Raw genomic sequence first — 23,447 nt, forward strand, 5'->3', positions numbered from 1 at the left:
AGTAATGAATATGTATCAGCCTAGGAGCATAAAAATCAGCTGCTTGATGTAACTGGTGTGCATCTTGGTGGAGCAGAGACTCCCGGCGCACCCGGTGCTGTTTGCTTACCTCTATTCCTTTAATAAATTGTGAACTTTGATTATAGTCCTATTTTGAAGACTGAGCCATTTATTACAAAGCGAAGTGTATTTTAAAATAAATTTAATTTACGAAATATTTTATAAAGTAAAATGAGACGCGCACAAACGTGACCAAGTTGCCTCATCTGTTTATCTTTCCAAGAGCATTAAAAGTTAAAGATATACAGGCCATGGCGTTTCCACACTGTTCAAACAAAAAAAGGCAAAAATCAAAACTTTTATCAAGTAACACTGCAAGAAATCCTGTGAAGCAAGCAGTGTTAAGACAAAAGAACTTCACTTTTCCCATAACAAACAGAATTACACATTGGACTGAGTACTTCTACATTTACAGTACACTTCCTAACTTTTCCTTACAGCAAAGAATTTCTCCTAAAAAGACAACTGTACTTAGAGTCTTCCATCTAAAATATCAACCTATACAGACCACATTTAAAACACAGTATTTCATATACCAGTGACAAAATATGAAGTTTATTTCACCTTATTGTTTCATTAAAAAGGACCAACATTTAAACATGATCAAAATGGTAATGGAGGATTCAAAAAAAAAAATGCCATTATTACCATCTTTAATGCTTCAAATCCTTTTAAGCCAAAACATTTCTTATGAACTATGAAAAAGATCCTCATAGGCTTAAACACTGACTGCCGTGCACTATATTCTGCAAGTATTATTATTCAATGCATACAATGAAACAACTGATTTACTGGGAGATGATACTGGAAAAAAAGCGACTTCTTACAGTTCCTATAGTCATATGAAGAACATGCAGCCTGGAATCTAGCAGGCATGTATGCTCAGTATAGAAAAAGAGGAAAAAAAAAATCTTTCTGGTTAAGGGGGAAAATAATAATTCATCTGCTGTTGAGGGATTTTTGAAACAGCAAAGATCCCATGGCTTGCTGCAGCTGAGCAAACCAAGTTACCAGGATGACTATGAGAAGTTCCAGTGACAGTGTTCCCATATTGCCCAATTGAGGAATTTAGAAAAACATTGTTACCAGCAGCTGGCTTTGAGGACAAGGTCTATGTGACTGCTAATCACAAGGGGGTTGTTTTCTTGCAGGTGGGGTTGTTTTCTTGTAGTTGTTTGTCTGAGTGCTTTTGACTAATAATCTTGTGTGAGACACTATCCACCCCTGTTAAGTTCACTATAAAAGTTAGGCTATTCAGGCAATAAAATGAAGCATGATCTGACCATACTGGCGTCTGTTGTGCTTTCGGCCGTGCTTCCTGCAACAATCTGCAACATCCTTCTCAGAATTGTAATCTTTCTTTCCATGAGTTTTTACAAATAAATTATTATTCTTATTGTAGAAACAAACTTCAGGGTCATTTATTCCTTATCACTCAACAACATTCAGCATTTGATTAAGCATGTTACATAATGTAACTCCTTTGAAGCATTCTTCAGTATTCTGAATACTTTCACATCTGTTACTATGAAAATAAACTTAGCACATTGTTGACAGCAAATAAATCTTCTTTGTGTTTTGACCTGACCCATCTTCAAAAATAATTACCCAAATCACAATCCAGACTAAAGTAACGCTATATGTTTTAAGGAAACCCCAACCTTACAAAAGATATATCATCACCATTACAATTACTGATGCTCAGAATAAAAAGAATCCATTACAGCCATACCTCTGTAGAAAAGTGTCAGTGCTCAAGGAGGAAATTCCAGTATAAATAAATAAAACGGAATATAAAATCCATTTAAAGAAATAAGGGCAGTAATCCAGTCAACAACCAGAAATTACTAATATTGTTTAGCAAAACCCAAGGAATTCAATGTTTACAGAACGAGTGCAGGAAGTTCTCAGAACTATGCAGTAGTTTACAGTACCAATACAGACTTTCTATGCCTCTCCCCAAAGGTCAGCACGTGGAAAAGATCAACATTTTACAATGTGCCACTGTTCAATCTTTAGAGACATTTTGAGAGACACATCTTTGGCAAAAAACAGCCAGCTGAGTCAATTACTGCCAAAAACAACACAGCTGTTATTGTAAAAATGCCCCCCAGGTTAACAGGACATGCACTATTGAATGAGTATACACATATTAAAATAGAGGTACGAGACACCTAAGGAGTTTCGACCCATGCAGCTGTGAGGTTCAGATCTGTCCTTCAACACCAGTACACCTAAGAGGAACCGTCCTCCATCAAGCAGAGATTAGCTACTTCCACCTACCAAATGAAGTACCAGTCCATGAAAATGCGCTTAGCTCATACATGAATTTAAATAGATGCAAAGCCATAAATTATGGCTCATGGTATTAAAACAAAAAATAGACCAAAAAAAAAAAAAACCAACAACAAAAAAAAAAAACACAACTACATATCTAGTACATAAGCTTCCCTATTTTCTTTCATTGTCAACGGGCAATGATCCAGCCTGACCAGCAGGTAAAAACACAGATCTGTTATCTGCAAATAAAAGATTGCCACAGAAATAGCAAGTAATTTTTTTCAGGAATGACTAGTAAATCTGGTCACCCAAACAGCAAAGATTAGAGCTTTTTTTTTTTTTTTTCTTTTTTCTTTTTCTGAAAAACAAGTCCTTTTAAAGTCTATTTCTTGCTGGGCACCCAAAAACATGAAGCCCTCTGGAAGATATTGACCTTAACTCTTTCTGAATTATCAACTGAACTAGACAAAAAGCCACTATTCAGAATATACGTAAAAGGCACAGTCATGAAAGAATTTTTAAAAGGACATTATCAAGTAAATGTGCTCTAAATTCTGTTTTAGTATTTTACTAGACTGCCTTGCAAAAGGACTGGACCTTACAAGAAAAAGTAGTTACCAACTACTTTAAGCCACTGTTTTATCAAAATCCTGCAATACTTACTTCTATTGTAGGACAGAACAGACAAGAAATAACAAAGGCTTTGTAGTCTGAGAACTGCACTGACCCCATTGATGAGTTTTAGTTGTACTGTTACAGACGTTGGAAATAATGTTTCACATCCTCATAATAATATGGATATGATACATACATGTTAACTTGAAAACTACACATAAAACAGCAATTTTCAAGCCATGGAGTGTAAAGATGACAGAAACGGTTTTATTTTTGAAATGAGATAAAGGTGGAGTTCGAAAGCAGGAAGGATAGTACTTGATAGTGTCCTTTTGGAAGGTGGCATTCAAAGGCCTCATTATTGCTGTGTAATCGCTAGTATTCAGCTTCTTACCAGACGTATTTACAGCATGTCAGTCTGAACATTCCCAAAGCACAGCTCTAAATTTTACTTTAGAGATACAAACACAGAACAGTTAAACATACACAGTCCTGTTTCAGAAACTGAACTTTTAAAGTTTAGGACTTCTATGTGCTTCTTTGGCTAAGTCCTATTTAAATATTGATAACACTTAAAATTCTATAACTCTGCCACTATTTAACAGCTAACAGAAATCTTTGGTGTGTCAAGAATCCAACAGGGCACAAGCTTCAAAGTATGAAGACTGGGACAGCTCTGGCCCCTCTCCTGCAAACCACTGAACAGCGAAGTAGATGAGGATTAAAAGAATCTAACGACAAAGTATTTGAATAGTATTTAACATGTTCAGTGTTATTTAGAGTTTACAGAACTGGGATGATAAAAGAGCTTTTCATGACAGATCAGTGGTGTTCAGGTCAGTGGATAAACTCAATAGTTACAATAATATACATACATCCAGTTTCCCATTTTAAAGTTTCTTTAAAATAATAATTTAAGAATAGCAGATTTCTAGGAAAAAATGAAGAAAATTTTGCGTTAGAATGTAATTCTTGTGAGGAATAATAAAGATTATAAAATGACTTCAGATACCTTCTTTGGCATAATCTTCACAAAATAAACATGGAAGTGTAATTTTTAAATTAGATTTAAAATAGCCTGATGAGCTTAAATTATATTACATTTCATTGTAAATTACACTAGACTTGTAGTTCAAAAAGGATTTTTGAACCTTATTTCTAGTAAATAAAAAAATAACTAAAGACATAGAACACTCAAGAGCTTGACTTCGGTTTATAAACAGTACAAGTGAAAAAACAATTTTGTTAGCAACTCACAAGAGGTTTATAATTACTGATTATTTCTTTTTTAAATAAAGGTTGAGTGCTGTTCTAGAAATAATTGCCTTTAAATTTCTTCTTCATCACAGACAGCTTGAAAACAAGCATGCTAATGGTGGACACTAGTACAATTTATGCACTAACAAGGATAAACCATGCCAATTGTATATGACTGATCATAGGTTAACATTTCTTTCAGAGTTAGAGTGTGGGACACACTTTAGAAGACAAATATGTATAAAAAGGCAAGAAAAAATGCATACTACATTATACAGGACTAACTGTAGAAAATTAGACAATAGCATTGTCTAAATCTTCCCTAAATCTTCCCACATAATTCAGTATTAAAGACCAAGAAAGAAGTATGATGCCTTAATTAGGTAGCCTAATTATTCTTAGGGGAGTTCTCTACAGTTCCCCCTTTTGTGTGTTAATTGAATAAATGAATTGCTTTTCAGAGTTATCTCGTTCCCATATCCATCAACATGGCTCCAGACTCTTTAAAACCAGAGATTTGAAAATCCTCCAAAAATGCCTGAGGGTTCAATCTTAATTTATATGTGAAACATAATTTGAAGTTTGTGTTTTGTACTCCTGTCTTCCCTTACCACTTCTAATGAATCTGATATAGTCCTTGTTCTTCCAGTATGATTTCTATTACACATTAAATATTAACTCATCGTGAGATACAAAAAGGCAAACGATTTTTTAAATTAATAGCCAGATAAGTAATTAAATTTCTTCAGCAACCATCCTTAAAAGGTATTTCAGAGCATAATTTTTAAAAGACCATCTATAAGATTTTTATAAACTCTTAAAATCACAAGAAACACTCTCTCAGTATACATCAGTGTGCCTAAATGTTCAAATATAATGTAAACAAACCTGTTTTTCCAAAAACTATGCAGAAGACTCATGAGTCCAAATAAAATATAAAATATAAATCTTAATTGCCATATCAGCCTTCTGTTGGCTAATGGCTTAGTAAATTAGGTGGAATGTTATGCTCTGATCATGAATGTTCATTATTTGAAATATTCTGTACAGTAGGAGCTGTATCCAGCCCCAGTAAAGTTCCAAGATATGACTGGTCTCTAGGATCCAACATTTGCTCAGGCCTTACAGGATGAACAATATTTGCAGGTTGTGGAGTAAGAGTATATTTCTCTAAAAATGACAGATCTGCTGCTCGTTGATAATCTGCCTGCTCAGGCTGTGGAGGAAGAATTCCGTGTGACTGAGTCGTATGCTGTACTAGGTCAGCTTGAGGATCAGACATCTGAACTGGTACCAGAGTCACTGGCACACATACTTCCGCAGGTACATTCTGTAACAAAGTTTTGGCTTCCGACTGATATGTTTTGGACTGTTCCACATACTGTTTAGCCTCAGTTTGATAAACTTTGTCATCAGAGGTGTATTGTACTGGTAAGGAGACTAGCTTTTCCTCTGAAGAAGATGTCAATGCCTCTTCTGCAGCCTTTGTTCCATGAACATGATCAATATGATATTTCAGCTTGTCTTTTCGTTTAAATGTTGCATTGCAGTGTTGGCAATTAAAAGGTCGAGCATCTGAGTGAATAACCATGTGTTTTGTTAATGTCTTCTTTATTCTAAAAGACTGATTACAGATTTGACACTTGTATGGTTTCTCACCTAGAAAGATGCAAAAGAGATTTAAGGTTATTCTGAGTAACACCATTTCACACACAAACTTGCAAATAGATGCATGGATTATGGCATAGAAACCTAGTGTAAAATGAGTGCACTGAAAACAAAGAGCATATGCTTAGCAATAATTTAGGAATTAAGAGAGCCATCAGAAGTTTAGAAATTATATCAGCAAACCCTTCTCCTTACCAATAATTATCCCAATACATCAGTTTTCCATACATGTAAAAATAATCAGATATAAACCAAATTAAAAAAAAAAAAAAACAACAAACTTTCAACTGTTATAGTACTGTTATTAAATAAGCTTAATTTGCACTTCACATTTTGAAAGGACAACAAATTTTTTTAACATAAAGCCAAACATATAGACATAAACCTTTCCAAATGGCTTTCAAATCCTTGTTCAGATTACCAGTTGAAATGTAGTCTTCTCTGGACAACAAAACTGATTCGGTGATCTGGGTAAGTTTGGCAATAATATATAACAGTAAATAAAAGGAATAGGTATAGAAAGTATACCATAAGCCAAGGATTGCTAAGGATTCTCAGTACTTCAACTTACACACCCAGAAGGTAGTATTCAGGAAGGGCCAGCATACATAGACAAGAATAAAAAGGCTTGCCATATCCTGCTACTCTTACCCTGAATGCTCAACCATAATAGATTAAATAATAGCATCAAGTTTGATGCAAAAGGATATATTCATGTGCATTTTTTTTTTTTTTACCTGAATGTGTCCTAAAATGCATTTCCAAACTTGATTTCCCTTTAAAAACTTTCTTACAGACTTCACACTGGTGAAATGTTGCTTTATATCTTTAAAGAAGAAAACACATTTCATATTAGAGTGTTGTTTTTTTTCCTAAAACAACAAACAAGCTACATACATAATCCTTTTTGAAATCTTTAACTGCAAAATAATGGAGCATCAAACTTTCCAAATTTCCTCACTTACATTCATGCTTCCCATCATCTACATAACAATAAAACCAATTGGATTCTTCTCTATACTAGAACTTATTCTCTTATTCTCTGCAGGGACTGACAATTAGAGCAAACACCACTAAAATTTCTTTTCTGACTCCAAATGTATCCTTCCCCAAAACATTTTTGACCAACATCCACAAGGTAATTTCATTCTGGTTGAAGTATGCCATAAACTAAGTACCAAGGATAGTTTAAACTACTGGCTACCAAGAAAACAACAAAAAACAAACATACAATGAACAGACATTGCATTGTACTTCCAACACAGACAAGTTTATAACGGCTTCTACACAAGTGCTGAGTACAAACAGTTAAAGTATATTGTTTGAAAAACAATTAGGTCTCAGTTTATTTGCAAATCTCTGAAAGGCTCATTTTTAGAACTCAGTAATTAAAAACTTACTGTATTTTCAATTTTTAGACGTACCTAGGTTTTTAAAAGTTTTTATCTCCTTTCAAAGCTACTAATCTACTACCAGCTTCCAAAACTACGTAAGTGTGGGAGAGTTCTCACAATGCTTAAATGATGTCTTAATAATTGTCTTAATTAGTATGCAATGACAGTTAGAAATATTACAATAAACCACCCATTTAGAACAACACTGAGACAGCTACTAACTGATAGACTTCTATAGGATTAAAATTGGATCTTATTTCATCTTGTTTTTAACTTTATTATGCTACAAAGAAAACATCTTGCTTAAATTGTGTAGGCAATTTTCTGACATCCATTTCAAACCAACACAATGGTATGTCTACAAAGGACTAAGGTAACAAACACGACAAGCACCAAGACTACTAGAACTCCGCATGAAAGTGCAAGTCTTAACAAAAACAGTTATAGTACAAACATGTTTTATGCAGTAAAAAAAAAAACAAACAAACAAAAAAAAACAAACGACACCCATACTTACTTCTGCCAAACTTTTTCTCCTAGATGAACACTTTTATAGTGAACAGTGAGGTGATCTCTACGGCCAAAACATTTTCCACATTCTTCACACTGATGTGCTTTTTCACCTTTAAAGGCAAAATTCAATACATTTTGGTTAACTCTTCTAGAACTTACTAGGTGAATGTTTGATTCGGAATCACGCTATGATTTTATGTTTAAGAGTTGTAATTGTAACACAGACTAGATCCACGTTTAGAAACAAAGTCCAGCCAATCAAGCTCTTCCGTAGCTTACGCAATGCTTATACCAAAGGATTTTCTGTTATCAAAGAACAAAATTCAAGAAGTAGGGTGGTCCTGCCAGAGTAAAGGTTTTAACCACTTGTTATTTGTGACTATAACTGACCTCTTCATCGTTCCTATGCATGAATTCATTTTAATGAGTTAAAGGACACTTCCCCAGACACCCACTGCATGAGAAGTACTAATTAATGACTTAGGAATCTATGCTTTCCTTTACAGCCTGAAACATGGTAACATTCAATAACTGAGAGGCTTAAAAGAAAAGCTTATTTAAACATACCAATTATTTCCAGTAATTTACTTTTTAGAATTAAAATTGCATCATATTACTTTTTTTTTTTTTTTAATTATTACCCTGATTTACATAGTTACCTTTTCCTTTTATGCTGCTGCTTAAAATAATCTTGATTCTTTTTAGTCATCTTGAGATCTTCCACAAAGTGGCAGAATGTTTCTTCTCATGTAAGTAGGAGGAGTGTGGACAGTCAAAGAATGTAACTTTCTAGAGGGGGGAAAAAGCAAATAGAGTAGAAAAGAGGATTTTTTTTTTTTTTAACTTGAGTTTTCAAAAAAGATTTCTTTATTTTATAGCAGACATTATGATTTCAAACACTAAGAAAGAAGCTGTCCTTCAAAATGGCTCAGGAAGTTTAGACTCTGATCACTTTCATATTTTTATACTGCCTAGAAAGAATTTTTCCTCCTACAAGGTCACGTTCTCTTTGGATCCTGTTCTGAAAAAGTCCCTAGTGAATCTTCACTCTTCCTATACATTTCATAACCTTTCCACTCTCAGTGCAACGCAAAGATATTTTTATGATTTTTTTTCTTCCTCCTGATCATCTCCATCTGGCCGTTCTTAGGGTTGACTCCCACCATCCTCCTTTCTTCCCCCTTCCCCATACCAGAGAACTTCAGAAACACCTTTTTGATACTTTTACATTAAAGTGATCAGTGTACAAACTTTGACAGAGACTGTGACAGCTTCTTCTGTGTTGTAGCATTAATGTTTCACGCAATTGCTATTAAAAAAAGAAATCTGAACTCATTAAAAAAAATCCTCCTTTTTCACTTTTGCTTTTTTTTTTTTTTAATTTTTATTTTAAAGCAATTCACTGTTACATGTTTTTGACTGTCCCTCAGCTTTCTAGGTTAACATGGAGGAAACATTTAGCATTTAAACCTTGAAAACATATAAGAAGATTAACCCTACTGAAACAGACCCTAAAAACAGCGAGAGAGACATCACATACATATACAGTGAAAAAAATCTGTAATTGTTTGATCTTATTTCAAATCAGTTATTGCTGAGCCTATTTTCAAAGAAAATACCTACCTGAGTGTATTTTTTTGTGTTTTGTCAGATGGTCATGCCGAATAAATGTTTTCCCACATTCTTCACATTCATATCTCTTGTCATCATGGTGGACTCTTAGATGAAGTCTGTGTTAGAATGGAGAAAAGTTTACTTCCATACCACTGTTCAAGATTAGCAAATTTGTAGTCATAAACATAACCATAAATGGCAATTTTCTTAACATAATCTTTATGGCAAATTTAATGCAAAATACCAGAAAATGCTTCTCACAAATCTCAGGAAATAACGTTTAGTTGAGGTATTCTTAACTGCTTTTAAAAAGCAACAAATGATAGAGCTAAACTCTCATATCTGAAATTAATTTATCATATTTTAGTCCTCCACTTAATTTCCCACTGATTAACAACTGATTAACAACTATGCAGAAGTTTTTATGAGTGCAAGAAATTCAACTTTGATACAAAATTTGTACGGGATTCTGTCTGTGTTGAAATCACAAATACACCTTGAATTAAAAAATGAATGATTGCTCACATATGAATATATTTTCAATATTTAATCGTGTTTAAAGCATTTACTAATGTTCCCAGAGTTACAATAAATCAAAATCCACATACATTATGAATAATTATGTTCATTGAGTGGATATATATATCACCAAATAAGTGAGACACTTCAGCATTGTATATAATACCAATCTGTACCTGTAAGAGCTTCCATGACGAAAACTCTGCCCACAAATACTGCAAAGATGAGGCTTCTCTCCACTGTGAATTCTCAGATGTTCTTTCAAAGTTGTTCTGTTTAACAAAGGCAGTAAAATTTAATTTTAAGCGCACAGTGTCACTGACATTTGGAAGTGAAATACGCCATCATTTTCTGCATCTTTAGTTCTGAGGGGTCTAAATAACTGATGAATCCAAGTAACTGCCTCAATTTATGCAGATATAAACACATACATGTACACTCAAGGGTAGTACCACAACCTATGTACTTAACCAGCTGGGTCTTTAACATATCTAGGAACAGATATATTAAAGGGGATTTAACATATCTGGGACCTTCAACATAGCTGGGTTCCCAGATATGTTTAATATATCTGTTCCCAGATACATTAAAGAAAACACCAATTTTGATGGTATTTTCTATGTAATAATCTCTTTGTTACTATATATATATAAACCAGACTTCAATGTCAAAACAGAAGAAAATCCAAATCATGGAAGTCTATTTAATTAATTCTTCACAGAGCATATTTATTTATATAGAGCTATATATATGCACATGTATATACGTATACAAATTAAGTCTACATTTACGATGGGGGAGAATAAATAAAGAAAAAATACAGTATGCATAAACCTTTTCAACAGATTCTACAAGTAGAATTTCAGTCATTTATTGAAATGGCTTTTGGCAAATACAAGTATCTTTTGTCCAAAGAAAAAAAATAAGAATTATTGTTTCAGAACACAAATAGAAGTCACTTTTGGGAAAACTTTAAAGATATCCCTCCCTTTACAGAGCAGCACAATACACCTGCATTAAAGCTATATTAATAACCATTTAGAATTCGTATTTTTTTCTTTATATACCTAGAATAGAAATGGGTGTGTCTGATTTCTACATTTTTTTCTGCTCTAGCTACCAATGGTCTGAACTGTATTTAGAAGTTTATTTTGTATTTACATGTTATTTCTATTTTATGTATACTACATTATATTTGTGGAAAAAATAGTACAGAATTTATTAGCAAACATTTAGAATTTCCATTGTTCAAAATGCTAGGTTAACAGTATTCTAAATTCAGAGAAGCAGCAGCAAAGTATTATTCCATCTTCCATTCAGGGAAGCAGCAAAGCGTTATTCCATCTTCCATGAAATTCTGTTTGTAAAAGTCCAACTCCTTCTTAGTCATTCTCACTCACCAGTGTTCCTCATATTCCTATCTTCAACAGTGCATTTACCAAAACATCTACAGGAGAAAGCTCTTTCTCAAATAAATGCAACATGTTCTGGCACAACACACGAACCCCAACTAGAGTGAATTAGAGGTAGGATATTTTTAATATAATTCTATCTCATAACTAATTACTTACAGTTGTTACTCTTGCATTTAAAGGACCTTCAAAAAATTGCATGTTACCTGTGGCTCTGACACTACTTTTTGATACACTAGCCCTCTGAATTTTTTTCCTGTATGTTAAAAACTCAAAGCTAAAACATATTCAGAATCAAGCAAAACATGCAAAGTATTTCTCTGTTATACTGAAGTTTAAGCTGTCGCGAAATTTCTTACCGTTCCCTAACAGACTTTCCACAGATGAAACACGTCCATTTTCTCTTTCCTCCATGAGTACATTCTATATGGCGTTTCAGATTTCCTGTATCATTAAATTGGCGGCCACAAATGTCACAGGGAAAAGGCCCTACAAGGAAACAGATATGCGCAGACTGTCAGTTAAACCAAGTAAGATGCACAAATTACTGACCTATGGAAAAAAAAAGATCATTTTGCAAAACAAACAAACAAAAACCTTTGCCTAACAAATGATAAATGTTTAGTACAGTCAGTATACTTTAATTTCCTTCAATTTCTCCTTAATTTGTAATGCCAGGTATTTTGTCAAGTGTCATGACCGCAAAACAAAACTTTTGCATTAGTAGTCAAAATATTTAAGCCCACTTAGACTGTTCCAAAAAACAAATTTCCATTATTATCAACAATCTGTTCCCTAGCTCCTAAGTGCCAGAAATACTTGGTAGTAAGGAAAAGGTCTTTGGAAAACTTCAGGTAGAATTTGACTTTACAGTTGAGAACAATTTATACAAAACAATTTTAAAATTAAACTACATGTAATTTCCTCCCTCCCAACTTTTCATTTATGTAGACATGATACAGTGCCTCAAAAAGACAGATGAAGAGAAAATTACAAAAAAAAAAATCCAAAAGAGAAAGAATTGGAAGAGTAGGAGTGTATTAAATAGACACCAAACTGATCAGGACATACAATGACGGGGGAAGGTTTTACTTTAAATCTATTGTTTACATGTCAGAAGGAGGTTTCTATACCGAGATGGAATTTTTCTTGATGTTTCAGTCTTGCAAATCGGGATTTAAAGTGCTCTTCGCAGTAGGTACACTTAAAGGGTTTATCCTGAGAATGAAGGATCATATGCTCTTCTAAATGAGGTCTGCGAGTGAAGGACTTCTTACAAATCTAAAACGATAACAAAATATGTCAAAGATACTTCAGTTACAAAGTGGTTTTTATTTATAAATTTTACCAGTTTTGCATTGCTGCAGTGAGCAGGTGAACTAAATTAAAACTAAATTCACTCCTCAAAGCCATACTTCATCCAAACTTGTAAAGCCTTACAGTCAACATCAGAAAAACCTGTGTTCTACATGTACCCTAGTGGATTGTACTATATAAATCAGGATGCAGATCCACAGCAGCCTAAATCAAACTAACTACTGGTACCTGCTCTGTACTGCCACATGTTCCGCTCTCCCTACTTTCTACTGACTCCAACACTTAAGAGACTTTTCCTAGGGTGTTTCAAAATGGTAATACAAGAGAAAATAAACCTTCAAAAGCAAGTCATTTTGGATCAGTTTTATATGCCGAAACAGGCCTGTGGGACAGGGTGAGGCACTGGAATAGGTTGCCCAGAGAAGTTTACAGACGCCCCATCCCTGGATGCGTTCAGGGCCAGGTTGGATGGGGCCTTGGCCAACCTGATCTGGTGGGTGGCATCCCTGCTTATGGCAGGAGGGTTGGAACCAGATGATCATGGTCTCCTTTGACCCAAGCGATTCTATGATTCTATGACAGTGGTAAAAGTTCTGTAGAACTGGAATTATACCTCTCACTTATTTCCACTGGGAAATCTTCTGATAGCATGTATTTAAAAAGAAAATGCAAATACCAGCAAAGCAATCCAACCCTAAAACATATATTAGGGATATAGAACTTTAGCAACTTTAAAATAACATGACTCTTTAGGATTGTTTTCTAATTAGTCAAAGCCTATAAGAATAAGCATTATTAGTTGTCATTAAAGTAAGCATGCTGTTCATTTACAGAATTGTTGTCACATCTCAAATTCAAGCATTTAAACTAGGTATTATACAATCTATCACCAGGGTCTTACACTCAAACATAAATCAACATGGTGCTTACAGATTTCCCCGTGCACCTGTTGCCATTGTTTATGACAACAGCTGATTTTAGCCTTACCCAACTCTCATTATGTTACATTGCACAATCAATTTTTGAGAGCATACCTGAATAACACTTTTAGTCTCAGAAAATCCAATGCAATGGCTTTGTTTGTTAAAAAAAATATTGTTAAATACAAGTGTAAGAAAATCCCATAGCTGTGAAAAGCGTAATAGCCTTCTTGCTTTTCTTTATTATCGATACCCAACTGCTTCTTTGAATTTGTTCATACTCCTCAAGGATTAAAATAAAGTGTAGGCAGCAATTCCTGATGTTCTTACATGGACCACAGCATAAACCAACAAGCTAAAGAAATCGTGGAACTTACATCTGTGACATCTCAGCCCTCAGAACATGTTAGACAACCTGAAAACAAAGTCACAACTTCAAAGGCTTTGGAACAGCCTCTAACTGCAATAAGTCAAAATCCTACCTCTACTTTCCAATTCTCTAAGCACACAAAGAAAGGTGCAAGAGCAGCAGCCTGCTTTTTAAAAATTTCTACTTAACATGAACTTAAAATTTTCAAGTAAGAACAAATAAGAAACCTCATACATCAGAGTTTACCAAATCTGCTAAGAATGTATTCCGAGAAAGGAATGTCAATGGTGCATGATTAATTCCTGCTCTTAAAGTGTTCCTTACTTAGTAGCAAATGGAATCTGTAATATGTTCATTCAACACAACTTGTGGAAGATAACAGAAGTTGACCAACTACGCAGTGCCTCCAACCATGGTGCAATCACCAGCAGAATGAACACCACTAATTCCTGCAGTTGATATCTCCCAGCTTCCTCATGCACGTTTATAAACCGAAGCTCATAAACAAAGCAAGACTCATTACATCATGTTATAGCACTTAATGTTTCACACTCTAATGCAACAGACTTATGTCTGTAACATAATAGGGGCATACAGCATTTAGCATAAAGAAAACAGCTGCCTTGGAAAAAAAAAAAAAAAAAAAAACAGCCCCCTTTTTAAAAACAACAACAAAAATACATTTTAAACCTTAAAACATTATTTGGCAGCAGACTGATAATGAGTGGGAGTTCTACACACTTCTTTTTACAGTAGATGTAATTTCACACATAAGCCTCTCCTACGAAAAATGAGGAAAGGATGCTACAATTTTACATCTAGAGATAAATTTAGTACAAATTTACAACTCTGTTGACACGCGTGTGCAGCTAAATGAGAAAATGTCTCATATTTAACATGCATCTTCAAAGCCTTCCTAAAATATACACTTTATGGTCATTGTTTGAGGTGTGTAATTAACAGAAGAGCAAGTACTCTGTTTTTAAAGTATTCATAAGATTCAAGTTAGGACACTCACTGGAAATGGGTGTATTTTAATAAAAGTAACAGCTAATCACACAATATATTAGGGCCTTCAAAATATTTCAGAATTCAACTTGGTACTGTCTACTTAGTCACAAGCTGTACCTAAAAAATTAAATTCAGCCTATGAAATTTATACTGAACCTGCCAATCTTACTGAGATTTCATAGAAACACATACATTATTTTCACTTAGGTATTCGGGTCACAAAACAAAATAGTATCCATATAAACAACATAAAAGTACTGAAGTAATACTTACATCACATTTCCAACCTTCACTCTTTGTCTTTTTAATAGAAAGAAATTCTTGTACATTCTCTGGATGAAATCTACAAGAAAGACAGAGGCTGAAAGTATTCTTAATTTTTGTGAAGATCACTCAAATACTATATACCCGTTTCCCAACTTTGTGTGTCATGAAAGCTGATCATCGAAACAGCAGAACAAAACACTGATAATTAAACAATTCTAAAGGCACAAGTAACTGAAAAACAATGTTGACTATAGACTCCTGTAGAACTTCATCTGATAGTTGCTAAGAAAAAGGACAGTTTCAATTATAATGCTTTACGGATGTTTACAAACAAAGAGAGAAAAGTGATATGTAAATATTTATATCTTATAATTACAACTGTCACAGACAATTCATTCACCTAAATCCACAGAGAAATGGTTTACCTATCTATCATCATCAACAGGATAGCATTAGCATCTAAAACCAAAAATCTTTCATTCTTCCCTCAAATTAAAAAAACATAGGTAATTATTAAGACTGTTATGTTCTGATCGACTGCAATAGCTAATGTGAGCATTCTAAAATTGATAGCAAAAACCTGCGGCACAACTACTACAGAACCGCTCTACAACTGCTATTTAGTCAACTCCCATATTCTCTATATGGCAAGTTAGTTCACACTGCTAACCCTAGGTCTTTTGAAAAGATACTTACTTAAAAACAGTTATAGAAATAAAGCAAAAACATGCTGTTCACATACACATGGTGTATGTATTTATCGTAGCTTTTGACATACAAAAAATAGTTCAGAAAGTAAGTCAAACTTGCCCATACTTGCCTCTTTACGTGTTTTGCTAACGTCTTCTTGCTTGCATGCAGCTTATTGCAGTAAGGACATTTGTGTTCCTTTTTATGAAAGTCTGTGTCACTAGAATGTTTCTTTCTGTGCACTGTCAGGTTGGACTTTGTTGAATAGCGCTGATGACATATATCACATTCAAAAGGCTTCTCACCCGTGTGTACACGTGTATGGCTCTCATATTTGCCTACACAACAGAAAAAAAAATTGTTAGTATAAACTATAACAGATTATCACCTATGCTATGCATGCTTGGGGTTTCATTCGGTAACCTCTCTCTCAAATGTCACCAAGGGCTGGGTGCTTTCCATATGGATCTTCAGATTTTTACTGGCTTACACTGAAAACTGAAAGCTGCATGGTGAACTGTAGAATGTGGTTAACACCACATTCAAGACTGCTGATAAACTCAACTAATTAATGTTTATAAAGTATATTTAAAATGAAAAGACGTACATAAAAACTAAACCAATTCAGAACTACATTTTAATATTATAATAAAGTTGTTGGTTTTTTTTTGCAAAAGTCAGGAAAGCAAAACAGTTCTGAGGGTCATATCAAACAACTTTTTGAACAAGAGCAAACTAAACACAAACAACTTTTTGAACAAGAGCAAACTAAACACACTGCTTTAAGAAGGAACCAAGACATGCATCACCAACCTTACCCCATTTTTTAAACTTTTATATTTCAAAATAATAAAAGACGCAATGCAGCTATTAAAAGAAAAAAAAAAAAAAAAGAATCCTAATACTATAAGGAACTGTACGTGTTATCTAAAGACTGTTACCACCTTATATGACCATAATTCAACTTTGTAATAAATATACTGTAATAAATTAACAGCCTCGTTACTTGAAGTTACTTAGCTGAAAATACAGTGCAGGTTTCACACTTCATGCAACTTATCTTTTAATGTCTTGTTACACTTCTCTCCCTTTTCAGAGCTGCTTGCATATAGCATGCTAACAACTAAAATCCAGAGCAGTGAAAGAAAAAAACAAATTTAGCATTTGCAGATTTTTCAAATAGTGCCCTCAGTTCATTTCCTGAAATTGGCTGGCATCACAAATAACAACTTAATACATTTTAAAAAGTTAGCAGATGACTGGATTGACAGGACAATCCAGAAATTCTGATCCTCACATTCAGAAAGAGAAACCATCACCTCAGTTTATTTCCCATACAAATAGCACCACCATATGGTAAAAAGGAAAGAACTACCTAACTTGCTCTTACCTATTCGATCAAATTTTTTGTCACACTTGGGACACTGCAGTAGTTTTTTGCTACTGCTTTGAATGACAACTGGAGCTAAGCCTTCAGGAATATTTCCCACCGAATCAACCGTCTCAGAACCCTCTTCAGTATCATGTTCCTTTTCACTTTGCTCTTCAGTGTCTGAATCTTCACCTGACATTTCTTCCTCCTGCCCTTCTTCATCAACATTGCTTTCACTTCCACTGTCTTCAAACTCACTTCTATCAGATGTTTCCTTGTCAGAACTAACTTTCTCCAAATTGCTGTCAGATGCATCACCACTTTCGCTGTCACTGTTCTCAAATTTAGCTGGACATTTGCGGTTTCTTGTAGATCGCCTAGTAGAAAAGCCTGCTTTCTCAACCATTTTTAAGCCATGTTTTCTTTCCAGCGAAAGGGATCTGTGGGCTCTAGCCAAATGATTTTCTAAGGACTTCTTGTAACAGAAGTTTCGACCACAAAAAGTGCACTGATGACTATTTAACAGTTTACCAGTCAGTTCATTGAGTGTTTCTACTGGTGTAGGTACATCAGTTACCACATCAGACTGTACGCTAGAAACACTTTCATTATTTAGTAACTTCACTGCATCTATAATATCCAAAAATTTTGCTGCTTCCAGCACCAGTGGAATTTCATTTTTATACACAAAGAACTCAGAGGTGTACAGAAACTCAAGCAAGTGCTGAAAGACAGAATGAGTTACATGATCTAGTGTGACAACATCGGTGCTTGGATTTTTGCTCAAACAGGCATGAAAATAACTACTCCCAACAGCAACTACAACTTTGTGAGCACTAAATTCTTTTCCTTCTACAATGATGAGCAAATCACAAAATGATGGACGCTTCTGTCTATCATCGTTTAGATATTTAAGTAGATTTTTGTTATACTGTAAGGAGCTCAGTAGCTTCCTTTGTTCCGACGATGGTGAAAGTTCTTGGGAAGATTCGAGCCGATCTGCAGGGGCGATTTCTGCAGACTTTGAGACAATTTCTTGAGCACAGTCAACTACAAGAATCTGATCTGAAGTATCTTTCTCATGGCCAAGATGAACCTTTTCATTTAGATTTGCAGCGAGCCGTCTCCTTTTCTTCATTGCAAAAACGCAACCTTAAAATCAGGAGCTTCATAGGTGATTGAAAAAAGATTCTCGTGAGGACTTGCTTCTGCTCCAGACCTCCTTGAGAAAACACTGAACAGTAATTTCATAATCTACAAAAGAATGACGACAGTAACGGCATTTAGCGCTTAACTATGCATTTTTCTGGGTTGGGTGCTCTTTGCATGCCACTTCAGTTTTATCTACGCTGCGTACCTTAAGCACTTACTGAACTTTTAAAATCTCATCGCTTCCCGCTCCAGGCCACCACGTAACGCTACGAGCGAGGGAACCGCCGCCGACTATTAGTAGCTCTAAAGCGGCGACAGAGGCTGCTGTCGCTCTCCTCCCCGCCACAGACAGCGTGGAGAAGGGGGCGCGATGGCACTCAGCGCCCCGAGCGGCTTCACCTCGCCTTTCGCTCCCCGGGGGCCTCCCTCGGGCCTGGCAGGCCGGCGGGGGCTGTGTGGGCCGGCCCAGCCCGCTCCCCGCGCCTGTCACCGCCCCGTGTCAAGCAGGCGGCGGGCTCCCCGCCTCACTGGGCCTTTGTTCCCGTACCAACAAACCCACCGCCGAGCGCGGAGCCCGGGCTCGGCCCGGAGGGGCCCTCCCCGCTCCGCAGCGCCGAGCTCGAGGGGGGCAAAGAGGGCGCCCGGGGCCCGCCGAGCGGGGCACAAAATGGCCGCGCCCCACCCCGGGCGCGCCCCCTCCCCCTGACGGGGCGGCCCCGCGCGGCCCCCACGCACCTGCGCGGCGCCGGGCGCTCCCCGGGCCCGCTGGGCCGCTGCAGGCCGCTGCGCCCCGCGCCCCCGCGGCCGCTTCCGCCGCTTCCGGGTCCCGGCGCCGCGCGCAGCCGCGCTCCCTGCGCCGGAGGGCGGGCGGGAGGCAGCGGCGGGGCAGCCTCTGAGCATGCGCCCGCGCGGGCTCGGGGCCGCCTCAGGCAGCTGCGCACACACGCGGCGTGTTCCAGAAGGCTGTGGAGGAGCTGGGGCAGCTGTCCTCGCGCAGCGCCGGGCGCCCAGCCCACCGGCAGCCGCCCTCCCAACGTTGTTTTGGCGTTTGCAGCGTCTCCTACTCGGAGCCCTCGCGTACTGCGCCGGCTCCGCGCTTCTCCTCTCGCCAGGGCGCTGAGGAGCGGCGGGGCTGCGGCTCGCGACCGCCGGGGGGTGCAGCGGCCCCTGGAACGGGCTTCGTTTTCTGAGGGCTTCAGGGAGGGTGCAGGATCAAATCCTGTGCCACAGCTACTTCCGTCTACTTAGAGATTTGAGAAGGAACGAAATCGTCATTTCGCACAAGCGGTGCATGACTTTCACATGTTATTATGTTTTTTTCTCAATACAAGTTCTGAAAATTCTCAAAGCATCTGTCACTTCATGATTGTTATTACACAAGTACTCAAAATCCCCACACATTTTATTTACAGTCTACCATTATTTAACTAAATTTCTCACTGTAAGTACATTAAAAACACTATTTTAAATGTTTCAAGTACCCTAAATTGTCAGTTCTTCCAGTTACTACTCCTGAAGAAAAAAAAAAAGGCATAATTAATTAATAATAGAACAGCAGACACTACTATGATTTTGCTTTCACTGAAGGCAAAACTCTAATTAAGCCAGGTAAATTGCGTTCTTGGCTCTGTTTCCATAGCAAATACATATATTTATAGTTCCAAACTGAGTGTGAGTTTTTTATGAGTGAAGTATATGATGAAAGTACAACCTTGGTGAACACTACTTTGCCAGCAGGACTAACTAGAACAGGTTTGAGATGTGCACAGTTACAGAATCATAGAATCCTTAAGGTTGGAAAAGACCTCCAAGGTCATCTGGTCCAACCATCACCCTACGACTACTACTGTCATCCACTAAACCATGTCCCTAAACATAGAATCATAGAAACACAAGGTTGGAAAGATCATTTAGTCCAACCATCCTCCTATCACCAATAATACCCACTAAATTACTAAATCATATCTTGTAGCACCTCATCCAGGTGCTTCTTGAACACCGTGAGGGACAGTGACTCCACCACCTCCCTGGGCAGGCCGTTCCAGTGACTGACCACTCTTTGAGAGAAAAAGTTTTTCCTGATACCAAATCTAAATCTTCCCAGGCCCAACTTGTCGCCATTTCCTCGAGTCTTATCATTAGTTATCTGGGAGAAGAGACTGACCCCCTCCTTATCACAAACCTCCCTTCAGGAAGTACAGTGAGGTCTCCCCTGAGCCTCCTCTTCTCCAGACTAAACAATCCCAGTTCCCTCAGCCACTCCTCATAAGACTTGTGCTCCAGACCCCTCACCAGTTTTGTTGCCCTTCTCTGGACATGCATGGGGGCCTCGATGTCTTTCTTGTAGTGAGGGGCCCAAAACTGAACACAGCACTTGAGGTGCGGCCTCACCAGAGCTAAGTACAGGGCGATGATCGCCTCCCTGCTCCTGCTGGCTACACTGTTCCTGATACAAGTCAGGATGCCATTGGCTTTCTTGGCCACCTGGGCAGACTGTCAGCTCATGTTCAGCAAACATCAATGAACACTCCCAGATCCCTTTCCTCTTCATAGTCTTCTAGTCACTCTGCCCCAAGCCTATAGTGTTGCATGGGGTTGTGGTGGCCAAAGTGCACGACCAGGCACTTGGCCTTGTTGAACACGATCCCATTTGCCTCAGCCCAGCAGTCCAGTCTATCCAGATCCCTCTGAAGGGCCACTGTATCCTCAGGCAGATCAACACTACATGTACCTCCCAACTTACTGTCATCTGCAAGCTTCCTGAGGGTACACTCAATCCTCTCATCCAGGTTGTCAGTAAAGATTTTAAACAAAATAGGCCCCAGTACCGACCCCTGGGGGACACCACTTGTAATGGGACACCAGCTGGACTTAACTCCATTAACCACAGCCCTCCAGCCAGTTCTTTGCCCAAAGAAGACTATACCTGTCCAGGCCACAGGCAGCCAGTTTCCCCAGGAGAATACTGTGGGAGTCCGTGTCAAAGGCTTTGCTGAAGTCTAAGTAGACTACATCAACAGCCTTTCCCTCATCTACCAGTCTGGTCACACAGTCATAGAAGGAGATGAGGTTGGACAAGCATGACCTACCTTTCATGAACCCATGCTAGCTGGGCCTGATCCCTTGGATGCCACACACGTGTTGTGTGATCTCACCCAAAATGATTTGCTCCATAACGTTCCTTGGAACCAAGGTCAGGCTGATAGGCTTGTAGTTCTCTGGGTCCTCCTTATGGCCCTTCTTGTAGATGGGAGACACATCGGCAAGCCTCCAATCCTTTGGGAACAGGTGATCCTAAGTACCAGGTCCAACCTTTCCTTGAACACCTCTAGGAACAGTGACGGCACCACTTCCCTGGGCAACCCGTTCCAATGCCTGACTACTCTTTCAGAGAAGAAATGTCTCCCAATTTATAACCTAAACCTCCCCTGATGCAACTTGAGGCTATTCCCTCTAGTCCTATTGACAGTTACCAGTGAGAAGAGGCCGACCCCCATCTCCTCACACCTTCCTTTCAGGTAGTTGTGGAGAGCAATAAGGTCTCCCCTGAGCCTCCTCTTCTCCAGACTAAACACCCCCAGTTCCCTCAGCCACTCCTCACAGGACTTGTGCTCCAGGCCCTTCACCAGCTTCATAGCCCTCCTCTGGACACACTCCATGGCCTCAATGTCTTTCTTGTAGTGAGGGGCCCAAAGCTGAACACAGCACTCGAGGTGCAGCCTCACCAGAGCAGAGCACAGGGGGACGATCACCTCCCTGGTCCCGCTGGCTGCACTGTCCCTGATACAAGCCAGGATGTCATTGGCCTTCTTGGCCACCTGGGCACACTGCTGGCTCATGTTCAGGTGAGCATCGATTAGCACCCTCAGATGCTTTTCCTCTGCACAGCTTTCCAGCCACTCTGCCCCAAGCCTGTAGTGTTGGTGTCATCTGTAAACTTACTGAGGGTGCACTCAATCCCCTCAACCAAATCATCAGTAAAGATATTAAAGAGGATGGGCCCCAACACCAACCCCTGGGAAACACCACTGGTGACTGGTCACCAGCTGGATTTCACTCCATTCACCACCTCTCTCTGGGCCTGGCCATCTAGAGAGTTTTTAACCCAGCAAAGAGCGTACCTGTCCAAGTCATGGGCTGCCAGCTTCTCCAGGAGAATACCATGGGAGACCATGTCAAAGACGACTAGATTTGCTAAAGTCTAGGTAGACTACGTCAACAGCCTCATCCAGGACTTGCCTTTTGTGAATCCATGTTGACTGGGTCTGATCACGCTGGTGGTCCTACGTATGCTGTGTGATTGCATTCAAGATGACCTGCTCCATCACCCTTCCTGTCACCGAGGTCAGGCTGACAGGCCAGTAGTTCCCTGGGTCCTCCTTATGACCCTTCTGACAGATCAGTGTCACATTAGCAAGTCTCCAGTCATCTGGAACCTCTCCAGATGACCATGACCATGGATGATGGAAAGCAGCCCAACAATCACATCCACCAACTCACTCCTCAGCACTCTTGGATGGATCCCTTCTGGCCCCATGGACTTGTGACAGTCCAGGTGGAGCAGTAGGTCTGTAACTGTTTCTACCTGAATTGCGGGGCGGTTCTTCTGCTCCTCGTCCCAGACTTCCAGGTCAGGCGGATGAATATAAGTGTGCCCAGTAGCAGGATTCAGTTATTCTTTAGTGTGTAACTACTATATTGTGATAGACCAGAATTTTCCATACCTGTTAGCTGGCAATATTTTTTTTTTCTTTCTTAGATTTAATCTTTCTGTACATACTAGGGAGATGCTTCAAGGACATAAAGTTGAATTGTTAGTAGAAACCCTTTACATTAGTATTCCCATTTAAAAACAAAAGTAGTACCAGGCCTCAGAGGTAAACATGAAGAATTATGGCCAAATAAAAATATTCTGGGCATAATTTCTTCCAACAACAGCATCCAGAGTTGACTTCCGATATCCACTTCAAAAACAGACTTCAGCTTTACAGCACGGACTTTGGCCCACAGTTAAAA

At 38.2% G+C, this 23,447-nt stretch overlaps 2 protein-coding genes across 4 annotated transcripts in view; both read right to left on the reverse strand.

Moving 5' to 3' along the window:
* ASPM (assembly factor for spindle microtubules) overlaps nucleotides 1-1,397 on the reverse strand; it is a gene marked incomplete at both ends in the record, with an annotated part of 30,024 nt that extends 28,627 nt beyond the window's left edge. The window contains one exon of the mRNA XM_084291187.1: nucleotides 1,344-1,397. Coding sequence (XP_084147313.1) covers nucleotides 1,344-1,397 — 54 coding nt within the window. The remainder of the gene's footprint in view (nucleotides 1-1,343) is intronic.
* Nucleotides 226-19,289, reverse strand: ZBTB41 (zinc finger and BTB domain containing 41). Of its 3 annotated transcripts, none has more exons than XM_084290892.1 (11): nucleotides 19,167-19,289; nucleotides 17,298-18,533; nucleotides 16,038-16,245; nucleotides 15,224-15,293; nucleotides 12,466-12,613; nucleotides 11,692-11,821; nucleotides 10,097-10,192; nucleotides 9,411-9,517; nucleotides 7,792-7,897; nucleotides 6,618-6,706; nucleotides 226-5,871 (listed from the first exon to the last, which is right to left on the reverse strand). In XM_084290892.1, the coding sequence occupies exons 2-11, from the start codon at nucleotides 18,415-18,417 to the stop codon at nucleotides 5,228-5,230; spliced, it is 2,718 nt and encodes a 905-aa protein (XP_084147018.1). In that variant the 5' UTR covers nucleotides 18,418-18,533; nucleotides 19,167-19,289; the 3' UTR covers nucleotides 226-5,227. The 3 variants fall into 3 exon arrangements, with proteins under 3 accessions (XP_084147018.1, XP_084147019.1, XP_084147020.1); XM_084290893.1 differs by having other exon boundaries at nucleotides 18,979-19,229; XM_084290894.1 differs by lacking the exon at nucleotides 19,167-19,289 and adding an exon at nucleotides 18,637-18,750.
* Nucleotides 19,290-23,447: the final 4,158 nt, after the last annotated feature.

This window comes from Netta rufina (assembly GCF_964035555.1).
Source record: "Netta rufina genome assembly, chromosome: 8".
In the NCBI taxonomy this organism is placed as follows: Eukaryota; Metazoa; Chordata; class Aves; order Anseriformes; family Anatidae; genus Netta; species Netta rufina.

Coding starts and splice junctions, on each gene's coding strand:
- ZBTB41 (XM_084290892.1), bottom strand. CDS start 18,417: ATGAAGAAAAGGAGACGGCTCGCTGCAAATCTAAATGAAAAGGTTCAT. Junction 15,294..16,037: donor TTAGCAAAACACGTAAAGAG/GCAAGTATGGGC, acceptor TCTTTCTTGTAG/ATTTCATCCAGAGAATGTAC. Junction 5,872..6,617: donor GCATTTTAGGACACATTCAG/GTAAAAAAAAAA, acceptor GCATCTTTCTAG/GTGAGAAACCATACAAGTGT.